Source organism: Salmo trutta, chromosome 40 (assembly GCF_901001165.1).
Source record: "Salmo trutta chromosome 40, fSalTru1.1, whole genome shotgun sequence".
Classification (NCBI taxonomy): domain Eukaryota; kingdom Metazoa; phylum Chordata; class Actinopteri; order Salmoniformes; family Salmonidae; genus Salmo; species Salmo trutta.
In genome coordinates this window covers 18525126-18552780 of record NC_042996.1, presented here as the reverse complement: position 1 = coordinate 18552780, position 27655 = coordinate 18525126, and the positions used below count along the sequence as shown (strand labels likewise).

The 27655-nt window shown below is 45.0% G+C and overlaps 1 protein-coding gene across 2 annotated transcripts in view; it reads left to right on the top strand.

The window, feature by feature from the left end:
* Window positions 1-27655, top strand: part of grm8a (glutamate receptor, metabotropic 8a) — a 276591-nt gene that overhangs the window by 217530 nt on the left and 31406 nt on the right. For both annotated transcript variants that reach the window (XM_029742256.1, XM_029742258.1), the window contains exons 7-9: window positions 9293-9493; window positions 23451-23590; window positions 25790-26725. In XM_029742256.1, the coding sequence (XP_029598116.1) occupies window positions 9293-9493; window positions 23451-23590; window positions 25790-26725 (1277 nt within the window). The remainder of the gene's footprint in view (window positions 1-9292; window positions 9494-23450; window positions 23591-25789; window positions 26726-27655) is intronic.

Sequence of the window (27655 nt, the reverse complement as noted above, 5' to 3'; positions counted from 1 at the left end):
GAATACACAAACAATTAAATATTCTGATTTACAGTCCGGGTAAAATCTTATTATGGAAGGAAATATACAAACACAGAAATAACCTCCCTTGAGGCTCTAGTGTGTGACTAACCTGAATTAATAACACAACATTCCAACAAACTCAGATTACAACCATATCTCCTCAAGTTTTGGATGGAAGCAAACACTTGCAGACAGTCAGAGAAGCAAACCATTCACAGATCTGAAAATCTGTTGGGAGAAAGTGGCTTGAAACAGGAAGTGTTCAGACAGCCCTATCCACAACTCCTGTTGTTGTCTGTGCTGTATAGAAGAGGGCGTTTTAGGACAACAGAATGTCCATGACAGAGACTCTCTCTCTCTGCCGGTTCTCTCCAGGTGAGCAGCTGTGTTAGCACCATGTGACCTGTCTGATCTTCATTAAACTAAACACAGCTCCATTAGTCACAACAGGTACAACTGGCAGCCCACAGAGGACCTGGCTTTGCTGCACACGTGTGTGTGTGTGTGTGTGTGTGTCTGCACCTGGCTGCTCCACACACACAAAGGGCCTGTGACATGAGTGAGTGAGTGAGTGAGTGAGTGAGTGAGTGAGTGACGTGAGTGAGTGACGTGAGTGAGTGAGTGAGTGAGTACCACCGTTGCTCCAGTAAAAGGTTTTCACGGTTCAGCTTACTTTTAACAATAGCACTTCTCTCTGACGGTAACTTCCTCCTCCTCTCTCTCCTCTCTCTTTCCTCTTTCTCACTTTCTCTCTCTTTTCACCTTAACGTTCCTGCTTCTCTGTCTCTCTTTCTTTCTCTCGCTCTCTTTCTGTCTTCTGCAACGCCTCAGTTCGGACGTGAGGTAAAGGAGAGAGGAGGGGGAGTGAGGGGAAGGAGAGGAAATGATCAGTATGTTGAGCGTTTAAAAGATGAATTGACTTTGTCACTGGTAATGTCTGAGTCATTAATTATCTTTCTCTTTCTCTCTCTTCCAACCCTACACCAAACCCTAGCTCCATTCCCAAGGACATGTTCTCCCTCTGATGAGTTCTTAACAGCCGTGTTTCTGTTGTCTTTACTGGTGTTGAACGTGATGAAGAATACTCATACCATGGCGTAACGCTGTTGTCAGAATCTATATATTTTGGCCTATTGATTAGTCATGTCTGTCTTGGCCGGATTGGCACTTTACTTTTTAAGGGAAAGCGAAAAGATGTTGGAGAAGAGTTGTGGCTGTAAGTTAGAGCTTGGTCATTAATGCAGTGGAGTTTTTGTGAAATTGAGAAAGCAAACGCACGCAGGTATGTGTGTGTACCTGTTTTTTATGTGTGTGTCAGACAAGACATGAGCAGGTGACGGTTCAGGGCTGGAGATGTAGCGTATTATCATGTGTCAGTCAGTGCACCCATGCATACATGTAAGCATTTATGGGTGTACAGTATGCATTACATTTGTGCATACATTTGTGTATGTGTGTGTGTGCCTAATGTATGTGTGAGGGAGTGTGTGTGTGTGTGTGTGTGTGTGTGTGTGTGTGTGTGTGTGTGTGTGTGTGTGTGTGTGTGTGTGTGTGTGTGTGTGTGTGTGTGTGTGTGTGTTTTTGTTAAGGCATGCGCGTTTATGTGTGTGTGTATGCATGTGTTTGTTTGCATGTATGTGTGTGAATGGGGAGCAGTACCCTGGGCATGTTCTCTCAGCAGGATCCTGCCATGTCAGGATGTCTGTGATTAATGAATGCTGTGTTAACCACATGCCTTTATGCTAGTATATTCATCACCATCTGAATGTGTGTGGTGCTTTATTTGTAATTATTATGAAATACTTTCCCTTTTTAATTATAATATAATTGAATTTACATCTTTATAAAGTGGGGGTGCCCTGTGTTGAACAAATGGAAAGGCTTTGTGTGGTGAAGAGAGAGAGAGAGACAGAGAAAGAAAGAGAGAGAGACAGAGAGAGAGGAAGAGAGAGAGAGACAGAGAGAGACGGAGAGAGAGACGGAGAGAGAGACGGAGAGAGAGTCAGAGAGAGAGAGAGAGAGAGAGAGAGAGAGTTGTCAGAGAGAGAGATGGGGGGATTGAATTTGCATCCTAATTGATGTTTAATTGAGAAGCTTGTTTGAATCATTAAGTCCTCTGTCAGCCGTGTTGCCATCAATCACTGCTTAAGGTGCCATATTGTTCCCTACAGATAAATCACAGCACTTAGCCTATTACCATATTAGCAGTAGCCTGTCAAACCACTCAGACTTTTAGATCTCTGCCTCTCTTTTAAAAAACATGCAGTGTTTTTTATATGTGTGTGGGTGATATATGTCCTGATGTGTGTGTGTGTGGGTTATTTATGTCCTGATATGTGTGTGTGGGGGTTATTTATGTCCTGATATGTGTGTGTGTGTGTTATTTATGTCCTGATATGTGTGTGTGGGGGTTATTTATGTCCTGATATGTGTGTGGGGGGGTTATTTATGTCCTGATATGTGTGTGTGTGGGTTGTTTATGTCCTGATATGTGTGTGTGGGGGTTATTTATGTCCTGAGATGTGTGTGTGGGGGTTATTTGTGTCCTGATATTTGTGTGAGTGTGTGGGTAGTTTATGTACTGATATTTGTGTGTGTGGGGGTTGTTTATGTCCTGATATTTGTGTGTGGGGGGGTTGTTTATGTCCTGATATTTATGTGTGTGTGGGTTGTTTATGTCCTGATATCTGTGTGTGTGTGGGTTGTTTATGTCCTGATATCTGTGTGTGTGGGGGTTGTTTATGTCCTGATATCTGTGTGTGTGGGGGTTGTTTATGTCCTGATATTTGTGTGTGGGGGGGTTGTTTATGTCCTGATATTTGTGTGTGTGGGGGTTGTTTATGTCCTGATATTTGTGTGTGGGGGGGTTGTTTATGTCCTGATATTTGTGTGTGGGGGGGTTGTTTATGTCCTGATATTTGTGTGTGTGGGGGTTGTTTATGTCCTGATATCTGTGTGTGTGTGGGTTGTTTATGTCCTGATATCTGTGTGTGTGTGGGGGTTGTTTATGTCCTGATATCTGTGTGTGTGTGGGTTGTTTATGTCCTGATATTTGTGTGTGTGGGGGTTGTTTATGTCCTGATATCTGTGTGTGTGTGGGTTGTTTATGTCCTGATATCTGTGTGTGTGTGGGTTGTTTATGTCCTGATATCTGTGTGTGTGTGGGTTGTTTATGTCCTGATATCTGTGTGTGTGTGGGGGTTGTTTATGTCCTGATATTTGTGTGTGTGGGGGATTGGTGTTTTTCAATGCATGATGTTAATAAAGGTGAGGTAACCTTGTCTTAAGTGCCATCTCCTTCTCTGAGACCTGGAAGGGGAAGCGTCTCAGAGTATGAGTCCTGCTGATCTAGGATAGCATCCTCCCTGTCCATGTAATCATGGACTAGTAATCGAAAGGTTGCAGTTTCGAATCCCCGAGCTGACAAGGTACAAATCTGTTGTTCTGCCCCTGAACAAGGCAGTTAACTCACTGTTCCTAGGCCGTCATTGAAAATAAGAATTTGTTCTTAACTGACTTGCTTAGTAAAATAAAATCTAAAAGGCAGAACTGATCCTAGGTCAGCACTCCTACTCTGAGACGTCTACTTTATGAATTTGGGCCCTGAAGTAAGTCAATCCTGTCCTGTATCGTTTGCTTTGTGGTCCTGATGGCTGCTTTGGCAGTGAAGAGCGCTGGTGACAGCATTGCATTGGTTGAGCTGCTTCACTTATAAAGACATCACCTTTGATTGGTTGCTGATGACAGACCAGGTAGATTGTTTGGATGTGTCTTTTCTAAATGGACCCTCATCTCAGAACATTGCAGGTATGAGACCCTGCTGGGTGGTGTGATAGCTGTGGCTTTGCAGAGTTAAAGGGATACTTGATTTTGGCAATGAGAGTCAGATAAACTCGTGGTTACTATTTTTATGTCTCTGCCTGTAGTTTGAAGGAAGTGGATAACTAGTATTAGCACAATTGCTAACTAATGTTAGCGCAATTGCTAACTCAATCAAATTTATTTAAATAAATCAAATGTATTTATAAAGCCCTTCTTATATCAGCTGATGTCACAAAGTGCTGTACAGAAAACCAGCCTAAAACATCAAACAGCAAGCCATGCAGGTGCAGAAGCACGGTGGCTAGGAATAACTCCCAGAAAAAGCCAGAACCTAGGAAGAAACCTCTCAGAACCTAGGAAGAAACCTAGAGAAGAACCAGGCTATGAGGGGTGGCCAGTCCTCTTCTGGCTGCGCCGGGTGGAGATTATAATAGAACATGGCCAAGATGTTCAAATGTTCATAGATGACCAGCATGGTCAAATAATAATAATCACAGTGGTTGTCGAGGGTGCAACAGGTCAGCACCTTAGGAGTAATTGTCAGTTGGCTTTTCATAGCCGATCATTCAGAGTATCTCTATCGCTCCTGCTGTCTCTAGAGAGTTGAAAACAGCAGGTCTGGGACAGGTAGCACGTCCGGTGAACAGGTCAGGGTACCATAGCCGCAGGCAGAACAGTTGAAACTGGAGCAGCAGTACGGCCAGGTGGACTGGGGACAGCAAGTAATCATCAGGCCAGGTAGTCCTGAGGCATGGTCCTAGGGCTCAGGTCTTCCAAAAGAGAGAAAGAAAGAAAGAAAGAGAAAAAGAGAGAAAGAGAATTCGAGACAGCATACTTAAATTTACGCAGGACACCGGATAAGACAGGAGAAATTCTCCAGATATAACAGACTGAACTTAGCCACCCGACACATAAACTACTGCATCATAAATACTGGAGACAGGAGGGGTCAGGAGACACTGTGGCCCCGTCCGACGATTCCCACGGACAGGGCCAAACAGGCAGGATATAACCCCACCCACTTTGCCAAAGCACAGCCCCCACACCACTAGAGGGATAACTTCAACCACCAACTTACCATCCTGAGACAAGGCCGAATAAAGCCTTGAATATAGATCTCCGCCACGGCACAACCCAAGAGGGGGCGCCAACCCGGACAGGAAGATCTCGTCAGTGACTCGACCCACTCAAGTGACACGTCAACCCACTCAACCCACTAGCGTTAGCACAATGACTGGAAGTCTATGGTAACTGCTAGCATGCTGTTTATGTGTGTACGTTTCTTGGTGTGTGTGTGCTAGTTTGTAAGAGAACAAATATCTGCCTCTACAGCCAGGCTTATTATTACACAGTCACAATGAGCTATGTAAATTCTCCCTGCCTTCGCCTGTGTTCTTCCAGATTATTAAAGCATAGCAGAACGGGCAAATTAAATTTAGCAGGGCTGTCATTGTCTGAGCTGACAGTGATGGAATGGCTGCAGTGTGTGCAAGAGAGAAAGTGTGTATATGTGTATTTTTTAATTGAACCTTTATTTAACTAGGCAAGTCAGTTTTAAGAACAAATTCTTATTACAATGACGGCCTGCTGGGGAACAGTGGGTTAACTGCCTTGTTCAGGAGCAGAACGACAAATTTTTACTTTGTCAGCTCAGGGATTCGATCCAGCAATCTTTCAGTTACTGGCCCAACACTTTAACCACTAGGCTACCTGCCACCCCAGGGTTGGATCTCCTGTGTGTCAGACAGGGACAGACAGGGACAGACAGACAGTAAACATGACAGCTGCTGTACCTCACCTTGCCAGCCAGTCAGCTAGGGGGGGAATAAACTGTAATGATGCAATTGAAGGAAATGTAACAGCACTGTTTTCTGTAACGGCAGTAGCTCCACCAACCCTCCCCTGTAAGTCAGTAGAGGGAATGCAGAAGGTATCTAGTCCTCCATGCCTGTGCCTGAAATGGCACTCTATTCCCTATATAGTGCACTACTTTTGACCAGAGCCCTATGGGTACACTGTATAGGGAATAGGATGCACCCTGTTTAGTCTTCTCTGGGGACTGAGTTGAGATGGATGCCATTTTCTTTTTGAGGAGCTCAACAAGGTGATTGGCTATATGGTTGGCTGGATCGTAAGCCTGCTGTGTGTGTGTGTGTGTGTGACTGTAGGGTTTATGTTGTGTGTGTCACGGATCCCCCTGGTACTGATGCTCATTCTGTTCACCAGTTCCAGAGGTTTACGTCATCGGCTTTCTAGGCTTCACTGAATGGGATTCATTATCATCAATCCCAGGACTGCCTTGTCTGATTACACACACCTGGTTCCCATTTCCCCTGATTAGTATATTATACAGCTGATGTCAGAAGTTTACATACACTTAGGTTGGAGTCATTAAAACTCGTTTTTCAACCACTCCACAAATTTCTTGTTAACAAACTATAGTTTTGGCAAGTCGGTTAGGACATCTACTTTGTGCATGACACAAGTCATTTTTCCAACAATTGTTTACAGACAGCTTATTTCACTTATTTCACAATTCCAGTGGGTCAAAAGTTTACATACACAAAGTTGACTGTGCCTTTAAACAGCTTTGAAAATTCCAGAAAAGGATGTCATGGCTTTATAAGCTTCTGATAGGCAAATTGACATCATTTGAGTCAATTGGAGGTGTACCTGTGGATGTATTTCAAGGCCTACCTTCAAACTCAGTGCCCCTTTGCTTGACATCATGGGAAAATCAAAAGAAATCAGCCAAGACCTCAGAAAAAATTGTAGACCTCCACAAGTCTGGTTCATCCTTGGGAGCAATTTCCAAACGCCTGAAGGTACCACGTTCATCTGTACAAACAATAGTATGTAAGTATAAACACCATGGGACCACGCAGCCGTCATACCGCTCAGGAAGGAGACGCGTTCTGTCTCCTAGAGAGGAACGTACTTTGGTGCGAAAAGTGCAAATCAATCCCAGAACAACAGCAAAGGACCCTGTGAAGATGCTGGAGGAAACAGGTACAAAAGTATCTATATCCACAGTAAAACGAGTCCTATATCGACATAACCTGAAAGGCCGCTAAGCAAGGAAGAAGCCACTGCTACAAAACCGCCATAAAAAAGCCAGACTACGGTTTGCAACTGTGGGGACAAAGATCGTACTTTTTGAAGAAATGGTCTGATGAAACAAAAATAGAACTGTTTGGCCATAATGACCATCGTTATGTTTGGAGGAAAAAGGGGAGGCTTGCAAGCCGAAGAACACAATCCCAACCATGAAGCACGGGGGTGGCAGCATCATGTTGTGGGGGTGCTTTGCTGCAGGAGGGACTGGTGCACTTCACAAAATCGATGGCATCATGAGGATAGAAAATGATGTGGCTATATTGAAGCAACATCTCAAGACATCAGTCAGGAAGTTAAAGCTTGGTGGCAAATTGATCTTCCAAATGGACATTGACCCCAAGAATACTTCCAAAAGTTGTGGCAAAATGGCTTAAGGACAACAAAGTCAAGGTATTTGGGTGGCCATCACAAAGCTCTGACCTCAATCCCATAGAAAATTTGTGGGCAGAACTGAAAAAGTGTGTGCGAGCAAGGAGGCCTACAGTTACACCAGCTCTGTCAGGAGGAATGGGTCAACATTCACCCAACTTATTGTGGGAAGCTTGTGGGAGGCTACCTGAAACGTTTGACCCTAGTTAAATAATTCAAAGGCAATACTACCAAATACTAATTTAGTCTATGTTAACTTGTGACCCACTGGGAACGTGATGAAAGAAATAAAAGCTGAAATAAATCATTCTCTCTACTATTATTCTGACGTTTCACATTCTTAAAATAAAGTGGTGATCCTAACTGACCTAAGACAGGGACTTTTTAGTAGGATTAAATGTCAGGAATTGTGAAAAAAAACAGAGTTTAAATGTAGTTGGCTAAGGTGTATGTAAACGTCCGACTCCAACTGTATGTGCCCTCTGTTCCCTCTGTCTTTGTCGGTTATTGTTCCCATGTCCGTTGGTGGTGTGAGCACCTATGCGTTGGTGCAGCTGTTATGCTGCGTATTGGCCCATGTCGTTCAGCGAGGTTTACCCTCGCTTTTTTGTTTGGGTGCAGCCCAGTGTTTTTGTATACATGTTTGTTTTGTGTGTATTAAAGAACCCTATTGTGTATTCCTGCGCCTGTCTCCAAAATCCTTTATACCAGCGTGACAGTGTGTCTGGCGCTTAGTAGTGATACAGTAGCCATCGCTCCAGCGTGTCAAGCCAAAGCCAGGATGGAATTCAGATTGAGTCTGATGGCTCAGCGCCTATCCCCAGTGTTTCTTTACTGGCTTGGGTTATGTCAGAGGACTGGTTCTTTATCCATGTTATAAGCTCTAAGGCAGTGGTAGCTCTTTCCGATAGGATAAGCTCACAGATCCTATTTGGGATAAACTGAGTCAGTTCCTCTGTATTCAGTGCCTATACCTGGTGGGATTACCTAGGAGTGGAGTGGACTCTGGACCTTGGGGGAAGCAGTACTTCTGATTTGAGTCCTCTCGATTTGAGTGGCTTTTAACTATTGGGACTGATTTCTATGATGGCTCCAGTGGGCCCACAAAGTCCTTCTTAGTTGTTGGGTCTCTTGTGAAGTCAGCTTCCATCCTCTGTTACTGTAGTTCGGACCGTATCCTTCATAGGGAATAACCAGGTGTGTGTGTGTGTGTGTGTGTGTGTGTGTGTGTGTGTGTGTGTGTGTCCGTCCTGCTCCTACTAATGCATCACCTTCACGTGAGACTTGCCTGCTGTGTGGAAGCCGCTATAAAACTGAATTGGATTTCCTTCTCCTGAACCTATTAATTCCACACAGACATGCTTATTGATTGAAGACTCTTGTTAATTCACCTAGCCCGGGCAAATTTTTTATTTACAAATGTTTTGCTTTTTTTGCCCAAGGGCTTGTACTGAGTAAAACGCTGAGTTAAAAGCTGAAAGAATTCAATAAAAATTGCTTCTGAAAATCCACCCTTTCTCCATTTTCTTTTGCAGTTCCACTTTAATAACTTTGATGAAAATGGTGGAAAGTCATCCTAATAAATTAGAGATGTTCATGTTTATGCATCAAGGAGTTTGTGCTTTCGCCTCTTTATTAGTTAATTATGCTAATGATGCTATCAGTTACATAAGCACATATTCAACTGCATTAGAAAGAAAGTGAGTTTGCGCGTGTGTGTGTGTGTGCACGTGTGTGCTCGCGTGCGTCAGTATGTGTGTGTGTCACTGCGTGTGCTCAGCTGAATGAAACAACCTGCCCAGTATCGACAGATGTTTGTGTTTGTGTGAAAGCAGTGGGACCAAGGTCACTGTTTTTTTTTTCTCACGGAAATGCTATTATAATGCAATGTTATACATTTAGCATCTTTGCCAAATAGACACTTGGATGTTTCCACCCACAGTGTAGCTGACTGCCCATCTGTCTCTCTCCTCTCTCCCAGGTCTGGAGAAGGTTGGTCGGGACTCCAGCTACGAGCAGGAGGGGAAGGTGCAGTTTGTGATGGATGCTGTGTATGCTATGGCCCACGCCCTGCACCGGATGCACCGGGAACTCTGCTATGGATACCCAGGCCTGTGCCCGAAGATGGCCAACATCGACGGCAAGGAACTACTCAGCCATATCAGAGCTGTCAACTTTAATGGTGAGGAGAGCACGGTCGTCCGCGCACACACACAAACACACACACACTTCTCAGCCATATCCACAACATCAACATCAACTTCGAGTCACACACACCACTCCCTCATCAAAAGCCACCGTATACATGCCTCCTTTTGCTTTCTCCCCACTCCTTATCAGAGGACATCTTGAACATTCATTAAGCTTGGACTACAGGGTAGTTCATGAAGTAGTTAGTGAAATGATTTACGTTTTGCCACATTTTGTTTCCCCCTAGTGTCCTCCATGAGCCATGATCCATCCTCTCTGAGAGCAGTCCTCCCGCAGAGTGCGTAGGGTTACCCATGCTATACCTTCTCAATGATACTTCCCTTTACTGGCTCTCACTGAAATAGTTAATACTACTAATACTAATACTACTGCTCTCTTCATATTTCTCTACTAATTATCTTAACTTATCCTGCTTCCTTTACCTGCTAATGGCCATGCTCCATTAATCTATTTTGTGCCTTATTATGTGTACATAGTATTCTATACAGGGCATTCGGAAAGTATTCAGGCCGCTTGACTTTTTCCACAATTTGTTACGTTACAGCCTTATTCTGAAATGGATTAATTTGCTTTTTTCCCGCATCAATCTACACACAATACCCAATAATGACAAAGAAAAAAATGGTTTAGACATTTTTGTTGAAGCACCTTTGGCAGCGATTACAGCCTCAAGTCTTCTTGGGTATGATGCTACAAGCTTGGCACACCTGTATTTGGGGAGTTTCTCCCATTCTTCTCTGCAGATCCTCTCAAGCTCTGTCAGGTTGGATGGGGAGCGTCGCTGCACAGCTATTTTCAGGTCTCTCCAGAGATGTTAGATAAGATTTAAGTCCGGGCTCTGGCTGGGCCACTCAAGGAAGCCACTCCTCCATTGTCTTGGCTGTGTGCTTAGGGTCATTGTCCTGTTGAAAGGTGAACCTTCGCCTCAGTCTGAGATCCTGAGTGCTCTGGAGCAGGTTTTCATCAAGGATCTCTCTGTACTTTGTTGTTAATCTCTCAATCCCTGCCGCTGAAAAACATCCCCACAGCATGATGCTGCCACCACCATACTTCACTGTAGGGATGGTGCCAGGTTTCCTCCAGACGTAACGCTTGGCATTCAGGCAAAAGTGTTCAGTCTTGTTTTCATCAGACCAGAGAATCTTGTTTATCATGGTCTGAGAGTCCTTTAGGTGCCTTTTGGCAAACTCCAAGTGGGCTGTCATGTGCTTTTTACTGAGGATTGGTTTCTGTCTGGCCACTCTATCATAAAGGCCTGATAGGTGGAGTGCTGCAGAGATGGTTGTCCTTCTGAAAGGTTCTCCCATCTCCACAGAGGAACTCTGCAGCTCTGTCAGAGTGACCATCGGGTTCTTTGTCACCTCCCTGCCCAAGGCCTTTCTCCCCCGGTTGCTCAGTTTGGCCAGGCGACCAGCTCTAGGAAGAGTCTTGGTGGTTCCAAACTTCTTCCACTTAAGAATGATTGAGGCCACTGTGTTCTTGGGGACCTTCAATGCTGCACAAAGTTTTTGGTACCCTTCCCCAGATCTGTGCCTCGACACAATCCTGTCTCTGAGCTTTACGGACAATTCCTTCGACCTCATGGCTTGGTTTTTGCTCTGACATGCACTGTCAACTGTGGGACCTTATATAGACAGGTGTGTGCCTTTCCAAATCATGAGAAATCAATTGCATTTACCACAGGTGGACTCCAATCATGTTGTAGAAGCATCTTAAGGATGATCAATGGAAACAGGATGCATCTGAGCTCAATTTCAAGTCTCATAGCAAAGGGTCTGAATACTTATGTAAATAAGGTAGAAAAAAAATATATATTTTTTTTGCTTTGTCATTATGGGGTGTTGTGTGTAAATTGATGAGCAAAATATTTAATTTAAGCAATTTTTGTCACGTCCTGACCATAGTAAGTGGATATTTTCTATGGTAGAGTAGGCCAGGGCGTGACAGGGGGTGTTTGTCTGTTTTTGTATTTCTATGTTCAGTTTCTAGTTTAGTATTTCTATGTTGGTGTTGTTTGGGTTGATCTCCAATTGGAGGCAGCTGATCCTCGTTACCTCTAATTGGAGGTCATATTTATGTTGATGCTTGGCCCACCTGTGTTTGTGGGTGACTATATTTTGAGTAGTGTGTTTTCTCTCTGCGTCACAGTTTGTTGTTTTTTGTTAGTTCAAGTATTTAATGTCTTGCATTACGTTACACGGAATAAATAAATATGTGGAACTACAACCATGCTGCATTTTGGTCTGATCCTTCAGACAGCTGTGACACATTTTACAATAAGGCTGTAATGTAACAAAATATGGAAAAAGGTTAAGGGGTCTGAATACTTTCCGAATGTTATGTAGTTGAGCTTTTTAACCAGAGGTGACATTGGGTATCCATCCACTTCTCCTAACATCGTTACAACACTTTGTGCTTGCTGCAGATGGCAAACAACTTGGAGATTGACTTGAGACTCCAGTAATGCTTTAACCTTGTCTTTATGAGCAGTGTGCTTATTTGACTGTTTTGTTCCTCTCGGCCCTCGAAGAGCATACTGTAAGTAGGCGATACATCTCCCACTAAATAACATTAGACAGTTCATTTGAATATGTATTGTCTACTTCTTTTGGTTATGGCATTATTTATTTATCTTGCCGCCTGCTCATTTGTTATGTTTCCATTCAACTCCGGTGATTTGCATAATTTGTGTTGATCGATCCAAAATGAATACAGTCCACCAGGCAGTTTCAAGACTGTAAGCGCATCAGGTCAAAATTGTATTTGTACAGTGGCAGTGTCGTCCACTCACAAACACTGAGCAAAACTTTACACTCGTGGCTTAAGCAAAATCCACATGGTGAAGATTGAAAACAAATGGAATATTGTAAATACTGTAGCATCCATAGCTATACTGAACAAAAATATTAACGCAACATGTAAAGTGTTGGTCCCATGTTTCATGAGCTGAAATAAAACATCCCAGAAATGTTCCATATGCACAAAAAGCTTATTTCTCTCAAATGTTAGTAAGCATTTCTCCTTTGCCAAGGTAATCAATCCACCTGACAGGTGTGGCATGTCAAGAAGCTGATTAAACAGCATGATCATTACACAGGTGCACCTTGTACAGGGGACAATAAAAGGCCACTCTAAAATGTGCAGTTCTGTTACACAACACAATGCCACAGATGTCTCAAGTTTTGAGGGAGCATGCAATTGGCATGCTGACTGTAGGAATGTCCAGCAGAGCTGTTGCCAGAGAACTGAAAGTTAATTTCTCTACCATAAGCCGCCTCCAACGTTGTTTTAGAGAATTTGGCAGTACGTCCAACCGGACTCACAACCTCAGACAACGTGTAACCAAGCTTCATCCGGCTTCTTCACCTGCGGTATCATCTGAGGCCAGCTACCCAGATAGCTGATGAAACTGAGGACTATTTCTGTCTTTAATAAAGCCCTTTTGTGGGGAAAAACGAATTCTGATTGGCTGGGCCAGCTCCCCAGCGGGTGGCCCTGGCTCCCAAGTGGTTGGGCCTATGCCCTCCCAAGCCTACCCATGGCTGTGCCCATGCCCAGTCATATAAATTGGGCAATCATAGAACTAGAAATCCATAAGCTATTGGGATGATAAACACAAGGTTTCAGGTTCAAGTTCTACTATGGCCATTCTAGCACTGATGAATACTAAAAACACTGGTAACATAGTACTTCACCACCATTTTAGACAGTAATCTCCCTTAATAGAGCTAAATGTCACTGCCCACTTGACTGAGATGAATGTCGAAGGCCACGGAGCAGAGAGCAGGCCTGACAAACTGCACTTTACCAGACTACTTACTAGAGATCAGTAAATCTTCTTCCTATTGACTGCTGCTGGTTTTTCAATGCAGAGAGGCACACGATGAATTGCTGTAGGGCTGTTGATGTTGTTTACATCTAGTAATCTCGTCTTCAACAGGCCCGGGGATGCTCGACGTGATGCTTTCAAGCTAACTACACAGAGAAGCAGCATGTTGTGTTGGCATCGATTTCTGCCCCTCTGAAGTTGAACAGGAGGTTAATAGTAATGATACCAGAGGAGTGAATGTGTTTTCTGCTGGGGACTGATGTAGATAATGTTGTAGACGTAAGTTGTTTTGTGTTGTTCAGCTACAGCCTCTAATACTACATCATGTCTGGCATTGCAAGGTTACGGGTGTTATTGGATAAAGTTACGTGTGTGTGTGTGTGTGTGTGTGTGAGCGAGAGACGGGAAGACGAGAGAGGTTAAGTCGGTGTGTGTCAGTAGAGCACACTTCTGTTCCTTGTTGTAGTTTAGTATGCAGCTCATCTGCACCCGTTAGGAGGGCATTGAGTCGGACCATCCACAGTGCCCTTGACATGGCCGCAGCAGGGGCCAGGGATCCATACCAATCAAATGCAACTTAGAGGAGCTGTGCTGATCCGATAGGCCTGATCCCCCTGCTTACCGTCACAGGCGGAAAATCAATCCAGCAAGAGGAAGAGCCTAATTCAGCAGTGAGGTTTCAGAACGATCTAGGGAAAACACACACCAGGCGTGGAGATATCTCATGCAGACACACACACACACACACTGGCCGGTGCACTTATTAATGATCCTTCCTCACCGAACCCTGCAGAGGATCTAACCTTTCTCAGCAGCATGAGATTGGACACTTGGATGACCCCTCCACTGACCCCCAGTGTGTGTGTGTGTGTGTGTGTGTGTATCCCTCCTTCCCTCCAGTGTTCAGGTGTTATCGCTGTGCTCTCTGACTCTGACAGAAACTCATGCTGATGGAGAGAGCACCTTCCCGCTCGCACATTTCCTAGCTCGATCCCTCTTTCTCCTTCAATTCCCGTTCTCTGCCCCTCTCCCGCTCTCCTTTATCTTCTCATTATCTCTCATTCTCCCTCTCTTTTTTCTCTCCTTTTCTCCCGTCTCCTTACCTATCTCTCTTGTTTTCACTCTCATACACACACCCGGACACACATGCACACCCAGATGGTGGTGCATTGCAGATCCAGGGCAAGGAAGACAATAAGGAAAAGTGCCTGTAGCAGCAATCACACGCTACACCGTGCCGACTGCATCTGATACCGGTTCTCCTGTTCTGTTCTGTTCTGTTCAGCTCGAGTCCCTACACCCCTACACCCCACAGTCATCTAAAGGACAGTCTGGTTCTGTCCCAAATGGTACCCTGTTCTCTATATAGTGCATTCCCTACAGAGTAGTGGTTTGACGCATGGTTGACGCATGGTTTGTCTCATGTCGAGCACTTACTTATTATGCAGCCCACTTCAGACGTTGTGTTATCACTTGATTCTATCTGGAGGCCATTAGATGAGTTTGCATAGATTGATTCAAATGTGTAAGTATGCTGCGGATATTTCCTATTTTCTTAGACCAAAAACACGATGCTTCAGATTTGGCTCAATGTCGATGATGTTTTTCCTGTTGTGTTGCTCATTTCTGTTTCTCTCTCCTTTTCGCCCTGGTCCGTCATCAGTCATCACCATGGAGGGATTAACTCAGAATGCAAGCAAGATATCAAACAGACTAGTGTCTCTTTCATCATCTCAACTCAGACGGAGTGCCTCTCTTATCTAGAAACGTCCTGTTCTGTTGTTGCCTACCAACAACATCCCCTCTAGTACTGTAAGTCATTGTGACAACGCTCTGTAAAGTAACACATTTAGGGACTGTTATTGGCCGAGAAAATCTCATTTCAGTTTGCTGTCGGGCTATTGTGATTCAGTTTTCAATGAGCAGCTGAAGTGAATGTAGAAAAATAGCCACAACAAGTCTTTGTACACTTTGTAGGACAGACATCAAAAGACATCTTTATGTCTTAAATCAGTCTCTCATATGAAGGAAATAAGGTACATTGGCAACCCTGCAGCATCCGAGGCCATGTGTGCCCCACCACTTCTGCTCTGATGAATATGATAGTCTAGGCCAATGCCCCAAATGGCACAATATAGTGCACCTACAGGCCCTGGTCAAAAGTAGTGCACTATATAGGGAATAGGGTTCAATTTGGGACGCATCCTAGTAGTCGAGTTTATACGCTATCTCCAGAGTGTGTTACAGGAAGCCACACATGTCCTGGTTCTGCTCCTGGACAGGGACATTACACGTGTTCAATGCAACCAACGTGCCCCCACACAGAGTGACGCACAGGGCTCTCTTTTCGTCTGGTGTTAAGGCGCCGTTAAAGTGTCAAACGCACGTTAGTTTGCAATTTTGTCATGTAAAAACTGCCGCACTGGCGTTTTCCAGCCCTAACGCCAGGTCCAGCAATTTACCTGTCTTATATCAGTTCACTTGCGCTCAGATGAGCGGGGTGGAAATATTTGAGGTATCCTTAAATACATGATCCAATGTGCTAATTTCAGGTAGCGCTGATGGGGATATTTAAGACCAACCAAAAGCTGGTTTTAGCGGTAATGCAGTTGGTTCCAGCACAAAGTTTGACAGCGGAAACGTAGCATATCCAGACATTTACATTTATTGTTGAAATTATGGTGCCTGTAAGTGTGACATAGCCTATTTAAAACAGCCTGTTTTATTTCAAATTTGATTCAAATTATTTGTTCTCTTTTTAGGCCTTATCAATAATGAATTTAATCTTGCTTATTGACAATGTTTGGCATGTCCGTGCTCAGTCATAATGCAGTTTACAGTAGGCCTAGCCCCTATATCACTGTAAATGCTATTGAAGCCATGAAATAAAAACAATGTGGACTGCAAATGGTTTCAAATGAATGTATTTAACAAAGACAGGTCTACATTTTGTTATTTCGTTTCTGTAAGCCATTTAATAAACTATAACGGACTAACATTGGAATTGGAGTTGATTCCAAGGCTATCCATAAAAGACCGTAAATAGACAGCTTGAATCAACCACATATTTTGCCATGGAGCACGTTCTGATTGGCCAGTGAGAGGCCAAGCCACGACACACCCACCCGCTTGTTTATTCATCAAAACACATCCCTTTCGCGCCAACGCCAGCAAGTATTCCGATAATTGTGATAGTGAAAAAAGCAAAAATATTTCTGACACAGCCCTGAACCTACAGCGTTACCAACTGCGCTGAGATTCTACCATTCTGTTAGGTTTGTTAGAACAGAGCCCAGAGTGGTGTGACATGACAAATAGTGCCTCCCACTACGCAGGTCACCTCCATTGTCCTCCATGAATCCTCGGGCGGTCTAATGAAAAGCTTGATAAGGTCTTCACCGTCACTGTTCATCTCTTCCCTTTTATTCCTGAAAATATTACCAAGGTCCCACTCCTTTTCAGTCTATGAGAAACCTTAATTGTAGTTCCGTGCGTGGGAAGGAAGGAATAAAAACGCCTTACAGCCTGTACTTTCACTTTCACACTGGGGTAAAACCTTGACAGAATACATTCAACTAAAACTGCAAAACCTTTTAGAAAATATACGTTTTTTTTTTTTTTTTAGATAATGGAACTTTTCAGAAAATCTCCCAAAAACCTCAAAAGAGATAGAAGTGTTGTTTTTTTTGTCTCCTCTTTTCTTCTCTGCACTTCATTGTTGTCTGTCAAATGAGTCATAGTGATACAAGCAGAGAGCTTTCATCCGTGTTCAGTGTTGAACATCAAGCCAAAATCATCTCTATTGTTCCCAACTCCGGTATGTCTGTCTGTAGAGCGTGGTTGAATGGCATTGATGTGTTCTTATGATCCTTCATTAACTACCCTGTCCCCTGACAGTGTGGAATGAGAATCCCCCGCTTTAGCAAGGAAAGAAAACGTACACAAAGGAATGCAACACTTCTACTTTAGAACACTGGTGAGGATATTGACTGTATTGATCCCACTACTAACCCTCGTGGTAGTGCTACGCTCATTGGAACATGAACATGTACAGTGTAGCGTGTCTCAGTCTTAGCGTCCTGTATAACAGTATTTTATCCTCATCCACAAAAGCACAGGACGCTGGACAAAGAACTCGGCCAGAGAAAGAGAACGATATCCACTCACTTTTTCCTACCCTAACAAAAAGTTCTTTATTGAGCTACAGTACAGTAATGCCAGCTCCTTATATTTCGACCATATTGTGGTCTTGGTCGGGGGCCACCCTACACGAGGCTCTCCATTACCCTTCTATGGAGAGAGCAGAAGAGCCAAAACAATTAGGCCCTGAGACGTGGAGCCGTGGAGTCAGTGTGTGTGTGCGTAGAGCCGCGAGGAAAGGACACGGCCATGCTGGAAAGAGCTCGCTCATTACAGCCCATCTTCACAGAGCTGCTCTAGCTCTGACTGCTCAGGAGAAGATGGACGCCTTCTCTACGGGAACCAGCCCGGGCTAATTAGCATGGAATAATGGCTAGATGATGAACTTGACCCTAGCGTGACAGCTATACAGCCAGTTAGAGAGAAGAAAGAGGGAGAGAGGGGGATGGAGCGAGTAAGAAGAGAGATATACAACGCTGTGTGTAAGGTTTTTATGACCTGTAGGCCACATAAAATACAATCTAAATCGTATTCATATATGAGCTAGAATGAGTTTCACATCACCTCTGATCTCAGTGTTATTATGTTTATTGTCTGCAGGAAAAGCGAGCAGAGTGTGTTTAGTTCAGAGCCTTGAAGACATCCTTTCTGAAAGAAAGAGAGAGAGAAAGAGAGAGAGAGAGAGAGACAGAGAGAGACAGAGAGAGACAGAGACAGAGAGAGAGAGAGAGAGAGAGAGAACTAAAGTCTCCCAATGTTCTGACCTTCATCTCCAGCCTGCTATTCCTTCTCTGTGCTTTGTCCCCATATTAACAGTATTACACAACCTCAAACTGTGGATGAACCACCGGATGGCTGGACAGGGGAGACTGATGAGACTCAGACTGAATGGACGCTTCATTTGCTGCTGCCGCTCCCAGAAAAGAACTCCCCCCCCGTACCTCTGTCTGCCTGTGTGTGTCCGTGTATGTGCGTGCGCGGCCTACCGCCGTCCCCACTCACAACGTTAAAAGAGCAATCAATACCTGGAGATAAGTTCAGTAAGCCGGGAATCTCAGACAGCTGTTTCGGGGAGACTTAAGACATCGCTCTCTGTCTGCTGCTTGCCTGCCGGGCCACCACACACTGAACACTTCCTCAGCCCAGATGACCAGAAGCTATCAGATAGCCTTTGGAGGATTAATAGAATGTTAAGGCATGCGGTGTCGGCTGTGATTGTACATGCATCCTTTTATTCACTCTAATGCATTTTAAAATGCTGGCATTAGACTAACTGACATCACCAGATGTATGGGCCTGCAGATCTCTCTCTCTCCTCTGCCACAGTCCCACCGTAATGAAATCAGCAAGCCCATTAGCCCTTTGTGAGAAATACGACATTACCTCATCAGCCTATGAGAGTTGTGTCGTGTGTGTGTGTGTGTGTCTGCTAAAGTCAGTAAACAGAGGAGGTATATCTGCTATGGCAGCTGGTCTCTCTAGCCTCCTGGATACGCACCGCTGCCTTCTCTCTTTCATTATGCATTAGTGCTCTAGGAAACCCTTCTATCTCTCTCTCTCTCTCTCTCTCTCTCTCTCTCTCTGTCTGTCTGTCTGTCTGTCTGTCTGTCTGTCTGTCTGTCTGTCTGTCTGTCTGTCTGTCTGTCTGTCTGTCTGTCTGTCTGTCTGTCTGTCTGTCTGTCTGTCTGTCTGTCTGTCTGTCTGTCTGTCTGTCTCTCTCGCTCGCTCTCTCTCTCTCTTCCCCCCTTTCCACCCTCCCCTCTTTCTCCCTCCCTCCCTTGCTCTGCTCTGTTCTGGGGAAGTTAATCAAAAGACTTTCTCTTGAGAGGAAAGAGGAGAAGTCAACAGGAACGGGAGGCTTTTGTCAACTTCAGACTGAGGGCCACTTAGTTTGGAGCTCCTCCAAAAAAAGGTGTTTTCTTCAGCTGCGGTGTTTCGTAACTCTGTGATGAAAGATCTTCCCTTGGCCTAATGATAGTAGGGCTTGGAGAAGCAGAGGAATGGTTTGGATGGTTTTGAAACTTGCCCGAGGCAGGCAAGAACTGCTAATGACCAACTAGAACAATTAAAAAAAAGATAGGCGAATTATCAAATCTCTGTCCAACTGGCAACTGTAAAGTACCTAAAGCATTCGGAGATCTTGAGGCCAAAACATCTTCGGTTGACATGAGGACTCTCGACGTTGAGTTTAGAGTCGAAAAAAACACCAAAAACACCATTACTCACCCGCCCACTTCTAAACTAAAACGGCACATGACCAATGGCTACACAGCCTCTGTGCTCCCTTCCGCTGTGAAACGCAACAGAAAGGCTGCCTCTGGCTCCTGCTTTCACATCCTGATAAACTACATGCCACAGGTTTCTGGTAGTTTGATAATCATTATAATCAGCTGCCGTGTTGAGCCAAGAAGCACTCATCTCATTATAAACCCTGTGGATATGATCCCTCACCATATTAACTGCACGAAACGGCTGCCCACATGATGCCTGCAGGGTGGATGGAGAGTTAGGGCACAGCGAAGAAAAGCTTCTGTATGCCAGGAGCATGTAAGTAATGGATCGTAATCAAGTTAATTATTAGGCTAACGCATATGTCTTATAGTGGGGGGGGGGGGGGATAAAGAGGAGAGCCACATGAAGACAAGAGAAAGAGAGGAAGAGAGCTGCGAGTAAAAAAAAGAGAGATAAAAGAACAAGAGAGAATGAGGGAGGAGAAAAAGGGAGGATCAACAGTACATGTTTTGGAGGAGGAGGGAGTTGAGTTATTATTATCACACAGATGTTTCCTCATCTGCCAGGTAGAGCCTCCCCTGAGGTAACCGGTTAGTGTGGGATAGAGGGATGGAGGGAAAATGGAGAGAAGATGTGTCCTCATTACTGCATGTGTGTGTTTGTGTGTGTGCATCCCTGCGTGTGTGTGCATACGTGCATGCTTCTGTGCGTACGTGCATGTGTGTGTGTTGTCTCCCCCATTAGCAGTACAGATGTATGCCCCCCACTGCTGGGTGCTGGCAGCCACTCCACTCAGCCACTCTCTCTCCTCTCCTCCTCTCAGCTCCTTCCTCCATGTTATGTTTAATTCATCTGGGTTGCAGGGTGGTTTCGGCATCAGGCTTATCAAAACACTCTCTGTTCCTGTCACGATAGGGAGTGGGGAGACTTTTGAACCCTCGTTCAGCCGGTCCCTCTCTCTTTTCCTGTGTTCTCCCCATCAGAGATTTTACCCAGCCTAAAACACGTCCTCTCTCTCTCTCTCTCTCTCTCTCTCTCTCTCTCTCTCTCTCTCTCTCTCTCCGGGGATCCACAGGGAAGAGCTGTTGGCAGGGTATGCAGTGATTATCTCAGATTAGGAGGATGTTGCCTGTAGATACTGATCTTAGGTCTTTCTCCCCTTAATGGTTTAGGTTAGGATTAGGAAAGAGTAAGCTGATCCTAGACCTGTGCCTTGTAAGTGTATCTTCAGGGGTTTGCCTCCCTGCCTTTTAGTAGGAGTACAACTTACCTAGAATCCATTCTCTCTACCCACAACAGCAGAAAGACAACCTCACCTCAAACCAAACATAAGCCCTAGTGTCTGAATGGAGGAGATCAGGTTCAAACACTAGTTGAAGACCTGTGTGTCGGTTAAAGGGGCCTCTGACCCCATTCTCCTTTGGGGGTTGTGTCTGGTCATGTGAGATGGTCTATAAAGACCAATGAGTGCGAGGCCGATGAAAGGACTTTGGTGTGTAGTTTGGCTCGTCCAGTTCAATGGTTGTTGCGGCTACCCACTGAAGGGTGAGTTTGAGGTTTGTCGTGTGCGTGTGTGTGTTGTGGTAAAGAAGGGTAAAGGTTGTTGCTTATACTAACACAGTGAAGGTCATGGTTAACGATGCAGAATCGTGTGAAATTTAAATGTCGATATCTCCATGTTACTACTTTCAGAAATGGCTGAGGGACCATGCTTCACTGACTTGTACTGCTGTGCTCGAATTGCCCTTATAAGGGACATACTGAACAATTATATTAGTCAGCTTGCTTGTATCCAGTAATCGTCATCAGAGTAGCTAATATGGTTTGGGACAGGCTGTTTCCGGAGATGACGTTTAAGTGTGTGTCATTGCGTGTCTGTGCATGTGTGTGCGCGTACGTTTGTGTATGTGTGAGTGTGTCACTTGCATCAGTCGTGTCTGCATAATCGGCCTCGTTTGTTGGGCAGGGAACAGTGAGCAATATTGGGCCGTATATTGACACCAATTTGACAGGCAGAAATCCTTTCCTGAGGATGTGCCATGATTCATTTGCACACTGATGAGATGGAGTCCTCTCCCATTTGCGATGCATGTTCCCCCGCTGTTGTGCAAAGCGAGGGATGAACGGAGAAGATGGGAAAAGAGGAAGAGAAGAAGTTGTTCCCACTCACTGATAGTATGATAGTATTAGTGTTCTGCTTCTCTACCCGCATCACGTGTGTGTGTGTGTGGGTCGGGGCAGCATCTCACATAGCACCCTATTCCCTATGTAGTGCACTACTTTGGACCAAAGTCCAATGACGCCCTGTGTTGCACATCTAGCCTTAACAATTTGTAGCCTGGGTGGCAGTATTGTAACAACCAGTCTGGACGCTTCTCTCTCAGTTCTAATGATGTAAGACAGGAGGAGACAGACAAACAGACAGGAGCAAGCGGCGAGCACCGGCGTCTAGCGTCTTGGAGTTGTGGCGGGCGGGGCTGTGTGGAGGCAGGTTAAAGATAGTGTTTTACCCAGAGTCCTCTGGAAATCTTCTCATTCATTACCACTGGAATATATATATAGCGAGAGAGAGCGAGAGAGAGCGAGAGAGAGAGAGAGAGAGAGAGAGAGAGGTTTCCTAGAGCACTATTGTTAGTGTGCATAATGAAAGAGAGAAGGCAGCAGTGCGTATCCTGGAGGCTAGAGAGACCAGCTGCCTGAGCAGATAGAGAAAGGAGTATACTTCTCTGTTTCACTACATTATCTCTGTCTCTCTTTATCTCTCTTTCTCTCTCTCGGTAGATCTCTCAACTTTGCCTTTCTCTCTTATTCTCCTAGTATCTATCTCCTCGCTACTCTCCCTTTCGTTCCGTCAGATATGGTAGATTGTTGCCATGACGTGCAGCTTTCTGTAGGAATGTCAGTAATGCACACCTCTTTTAAGATTTATATTTGTAATTACATTACTGCTTTGATGGGCCAGATTCTCCACCGGCGCTGCTGCCGCGCTGAAATATTGGATTTCAAAGCTTCATAAGAGGAGAGAGAACCAGAGATAGAAAGGGAGAGAGAGAGGGGGGGGGGAGGAAGAGAGAGAGAGAACCAGAGATAGAAAGGGAGAGAGAGAGGGGGGGAGAGGAAGAGAGAGAACGGATGAGGAGGCTGTGAGTTTAGCATAATCGGTGGAGAAAAAAGGCCATCTGTGAAATACTTTGCGCCTGGGGAGGTTAAGGCTGTTTACACACACACACACACACACACACACACACACACACACACACACACACACACACACACACACACACACACACACACACACACACACACACACACACACACACACACACTTTTTGCATAATTCATATGTGCGACAGCTGAGCCCGGCTCGTTAGGGTGACAGGTATACACAAGGCTACTGAATGAACTTCTGAAAAAGATTCCCACTTTGTAAGAAACAGACCTTATACCATAGTTACAACATACAGTAGGTAATACCCAAGCATGTGTAATAATAGTTAAGGTGTCTTAAATACTTATGAATAGATCCACCATTGAGCACAAAAACAACACTTGTTACAGAATAAGTTAGTCCAAAAATATTTTGTGTTGGACCAAATCATGTATTGGTGTGAAAATGCAGAACTACAAAGATATTGTACAATCTTACAGTATGGTAAATTAGCTGTCTGTGTGATGAATGATATACAGTGTGTCTTCTTGTTAATTTTCCACCATCTCTGTCTTCCAGGAAGTGCCGGTACGCCAGTGGTGTTCAATGAGAATGGCGACGCCCCCGGACGGTACGACATCTTCCAGTACCAGAGCACCAACCGCTCTACCAGAGAGTACAAGGTCATAGGCACCTGGACCAACAAACTACACCTAAATGTGAGACTAACATAATAGCAATATCTATCTTTTGTGATCTAGTGTTGTCATATTCAGAGGTATTCATACATAGCCTGGTCCCGGCTCTGTTTGTGCCTTCATGTCAACATGTTTGGCATGACAATGAACAACGACTCGACATTATAGCACAAACAGCTCTGAAATCAGGCACATTTTATAGATATCAGCATTTATTCAAGATCAAGTCTTGAAACTTCAGATTTCTATTCATTCGTTATCATCCAGGACTTGTTTTCGCGTCATGTTTGGGTCCCATCTCTTCCCAGTGTTTTTTGTCCTACGTTCTTACAGTACTTCTGAGTAGTTTGTGTTCCTGCACGCATACAGTTACTGCTCAGTGCTTGACTTTCAGTGAGCAGCTACTTGTTATTCAGCTGTTACTGATTGGAATACACGCACACGCGCACACACACACACAAACACACATGAACACACACGAACACACGAATGCACACGGACACATACGCGCACACTTTCTGCATCATTAATATGTGTGACTTGAGCCCGGCTCGTTAGGGTGAAGAGAGAGAGAGAGAGAGAGGGATGGGAGGAGAGGGAGGAATAGAGCTAGGAAGTGTGCGAGCAGGAAGGTGCTCTCTCCATCAGCATGAGTTCCTGTCGGAGTCAGAGAGCACATCGATAACACCTGAACACTGGAGGGACACACACACACACACACACACACACACACACACACACACACACACACACACACACACACACGGGCCATAGGAGGAAAGACGACGGGGCTTATAGCTTCTTAATGCCTCTGCATGCCTGTCTGAGATCCACAGCCTTGGTAAACGAGCAGCGTGTTCACACACAGTTAGATTCCTAGAACAGACAGGCTGGGGCACGGTTGGGCTGTACGGTTGGGCTGTACAGTTGGGCTGTACTCTCTGAGGGATCTTAAAGCCATCTGCTCTGGTCGTATGTGCAGAGATCAGTCAGGCAGCACACATGCTGTACACCTACACCTAACAATGCTCAAGACCTATCTGACTTCCCTTACTTACTGCTTACCTGCACGTATCATTCACAATGGTATAAGCGGATAAGTTCGGACTGTAGAAGCTAAATTGGCTGGACTCTGAAGACTTGGATACTGGAGAATTGGCTGAGAGGAAAATGGAAGTTAGGCTCAAATGCTAAACATTGTCTATTGAACTTCTCTTTTCTTCCAGGGCTGAATTTCTCTTGCGAATTCACTTTGTTCTTCGATCTATTTACCTTGGCTGGACTGGGAGGCAGCAACAGCCTACTATTCCCTCTTGGCTGGCTGCTGAGAACTAGAGCCAGAATATCCCCATTCCAAATACATTTTGTTTAACCTTAATTAACAGTGTTTTGAATTCAAGGTATCCAAATAATTGAAGAAGGATTCACCCAAGTGCCGGAAGTTACTTTCTTCCTGTGGTTACATCTCTTCCCTTAGGACCAGTTGTGCCATTGGACATGCTTTTCTTTCATGACATGCTCATAATGCTTTATGGGATAACTTTAATGAGACCGAAAATATTTTTTCATCAGGCAATAATGATCAATTATACCCCAGGAAGTTCACGGCCAGGCTTAATGTGTTTTTGAGGGTTCATATTGCAAGCATGGCCGAATATCACTTCACCACAAAAAAAACAGGATGAGATAATAGCACTAAAGGGAAATTAAACACAAAACTAAAACAACATATACAGACAGGTTTCTCCTGCTCTCAGCAGATTCCCCAGCCAGCCAGTTTCCTCTAGTTCTGCTGGATCAGTGCTTTGTGTGCCTGTTCAGAGATAGAGAGAGGAGCTCCGTTCCCATCACCCTGGGCTGTGTTATAAACAGTTTATTATTACACACAAACTGCATCAGACTGATGCAGATGGCCAATTTGTGCCAGCTCTGATTAAACCTGTTTAATTTCTATGAGATTTATGCCTAGTAGGCAGCACAAGGGAAATGATAAGAAGTTATTTTTTTGGTTAATTACTTTGTGAGTTGCCCTTTGGGAAATGTTTATGCAGGTACAAACAGTTTAACAACAGTAGGCTTTGAAGAAAGCTATTCCAGTCAGAACATTCGTTAGCCAGAAACAGTCTAGAATCACAACCCTTCTAGAACCAAAATCATAATTGAGTCCCAACCTATCTGTCCTCTGTCTGATTGGTCTCTCCTGTGACCTTATGACCCCAGGTAGAGGCAATGCAGTGGCGGGCAGGCGACCCATCCCTCCCGGCATCTGTGTGCAGCGTACCCTGCCGGATGGGTGAGAGGAAGAAGATTGTGAAGGGTGTGCCGTGCTGCTGGCACTGCGAGCGCTGCGAGGGCTATCACTTCCAGGCCAGCGAGTTCAGCTGTGAACTGTGCCCCTACGAACAGCGTCCTGACGCCAACCGAACGGGCTGCCAGAACATCCCCATCATCAAGCTGGAGTGGCACTCGCCCTGGGCCGTCATTCCCGTCTTCATCTCAATGCTAGGCATCATCGCCACCACCTTCGTAATCGTGACCTTCGTCCGCTACAACGAAACGCCCATCGTCAGGGCGTCCGGGCGTGAGATGAGTTACGTGCTATTGACGGGCATTTTCCTGTGTTATGCAATCACCTTCCTGATGATCGCGGCGCCCGATGTGGGCGTATGTTCCTTCCGGAGGATCTTTCTGGGTCTGGGGATGTGCTTCAGCTACGCGGCTCTCCTCACCAAGACCAACCGTATCCACCGCATCTTCGAGCAGGGGAAGAAGTCGGTCAGCGCCCCCCGGTTCATCTCCCCGGCCTCCCAGCTGGTCATCACCTTCTCCCTGATCTCGGTGCAGCTCCTGGGGGTGTTTGTATGGTTCGCCGTGGACCCGCCGCACACCTTCGTGGACTACGGCGAGCAGCGGACCCAGGACCCGGCGGCTGCTCGCGGCGTGCTGAAGTGCGACATCTCCGACCTGTCCCTGATCTGCTCCTTGGGCTACTCCATCCTACTGATGGTCACATGCACTGTTTACGCCATCAAGACCAGGGGAGTGCCGGAGACCTTCAACGAGGCCAAGCCAATTGGATTTACCATGTACACTACCTGCATAATCTGGCTGGCGTTTATCCCTATCTTCTTCGGGACGGCACAGTCGGCGGAGAGGGTGAGTTGAACAGATTTTTTAACACACAAACACGCAGAAAAGTGGAAGCTGTGTGTTTTCTAATGAATGGATGATTTTTGGATGAATGGTCTCTTTCCCATCAGTCAGCTAGTGATTTAGAATGGAGCTATGAGCTACCGTAATAGCTTAAGTCTAAAGCCTCACCTTCCCATGTGAATAAGACTGGATTTTCTATCTGAAAGAGACAAATCTTTGCAGGCTTTAATAAGAGGATCATATCACTCCCTCTCTCTCTCTGTATCACTCTTTGTGTCGGTGTGCGTGTGTCAGACTTGAACTTCAGAACATATTGCCTTATCTCTTGCCTCGGCTCTAGGCGGTAGATTAGCAAGGTATATTCAGCCGAGCAGGGCTCTGGGAAGCTTGAGAAAACAAAAAAGGCAGTACCTCTGTATAACCTCTGACCTGCTGTGTGCTGGAGGTCAGGTTTGAGCTAGCTGCACTTGTAGAGTGGTACTTCCAGGTCATCTGAAAAGCTTTTCTGCACAGTGGAATTTCAGTGAATGTTCCACTGCTGTTTGGCAGATGGTATATTTCAAATGCAACACCTCCGCAATCTTAGAGACAGCGGGAAAATAGCTGGGACACTGTAAAACATTAAATACCCACAGGAGAGGAAAAGAGAGGGAGAGAAGAAGAGGTCCTCATTAAAGCTCATCACTGAGTCATACCATCACCATGCAGCTTACACACACTTGTATGGATGCCCCAATTAGTCTATTGTGTCGAGGTGAGCGTTCAGCTCCATGACTCTGGTTGGCAAACTATGTTTGCACTGATGTTACTGGTAAAAACACACACAGCCAGCTTGAACAGCAACGACATTCTCAGTAACGGTTGTAGAAACTTTTTTACTTGCTATGGTTGTGATATGTTGTTGTTTATCTACCTTAGTTGAATGCACTGACT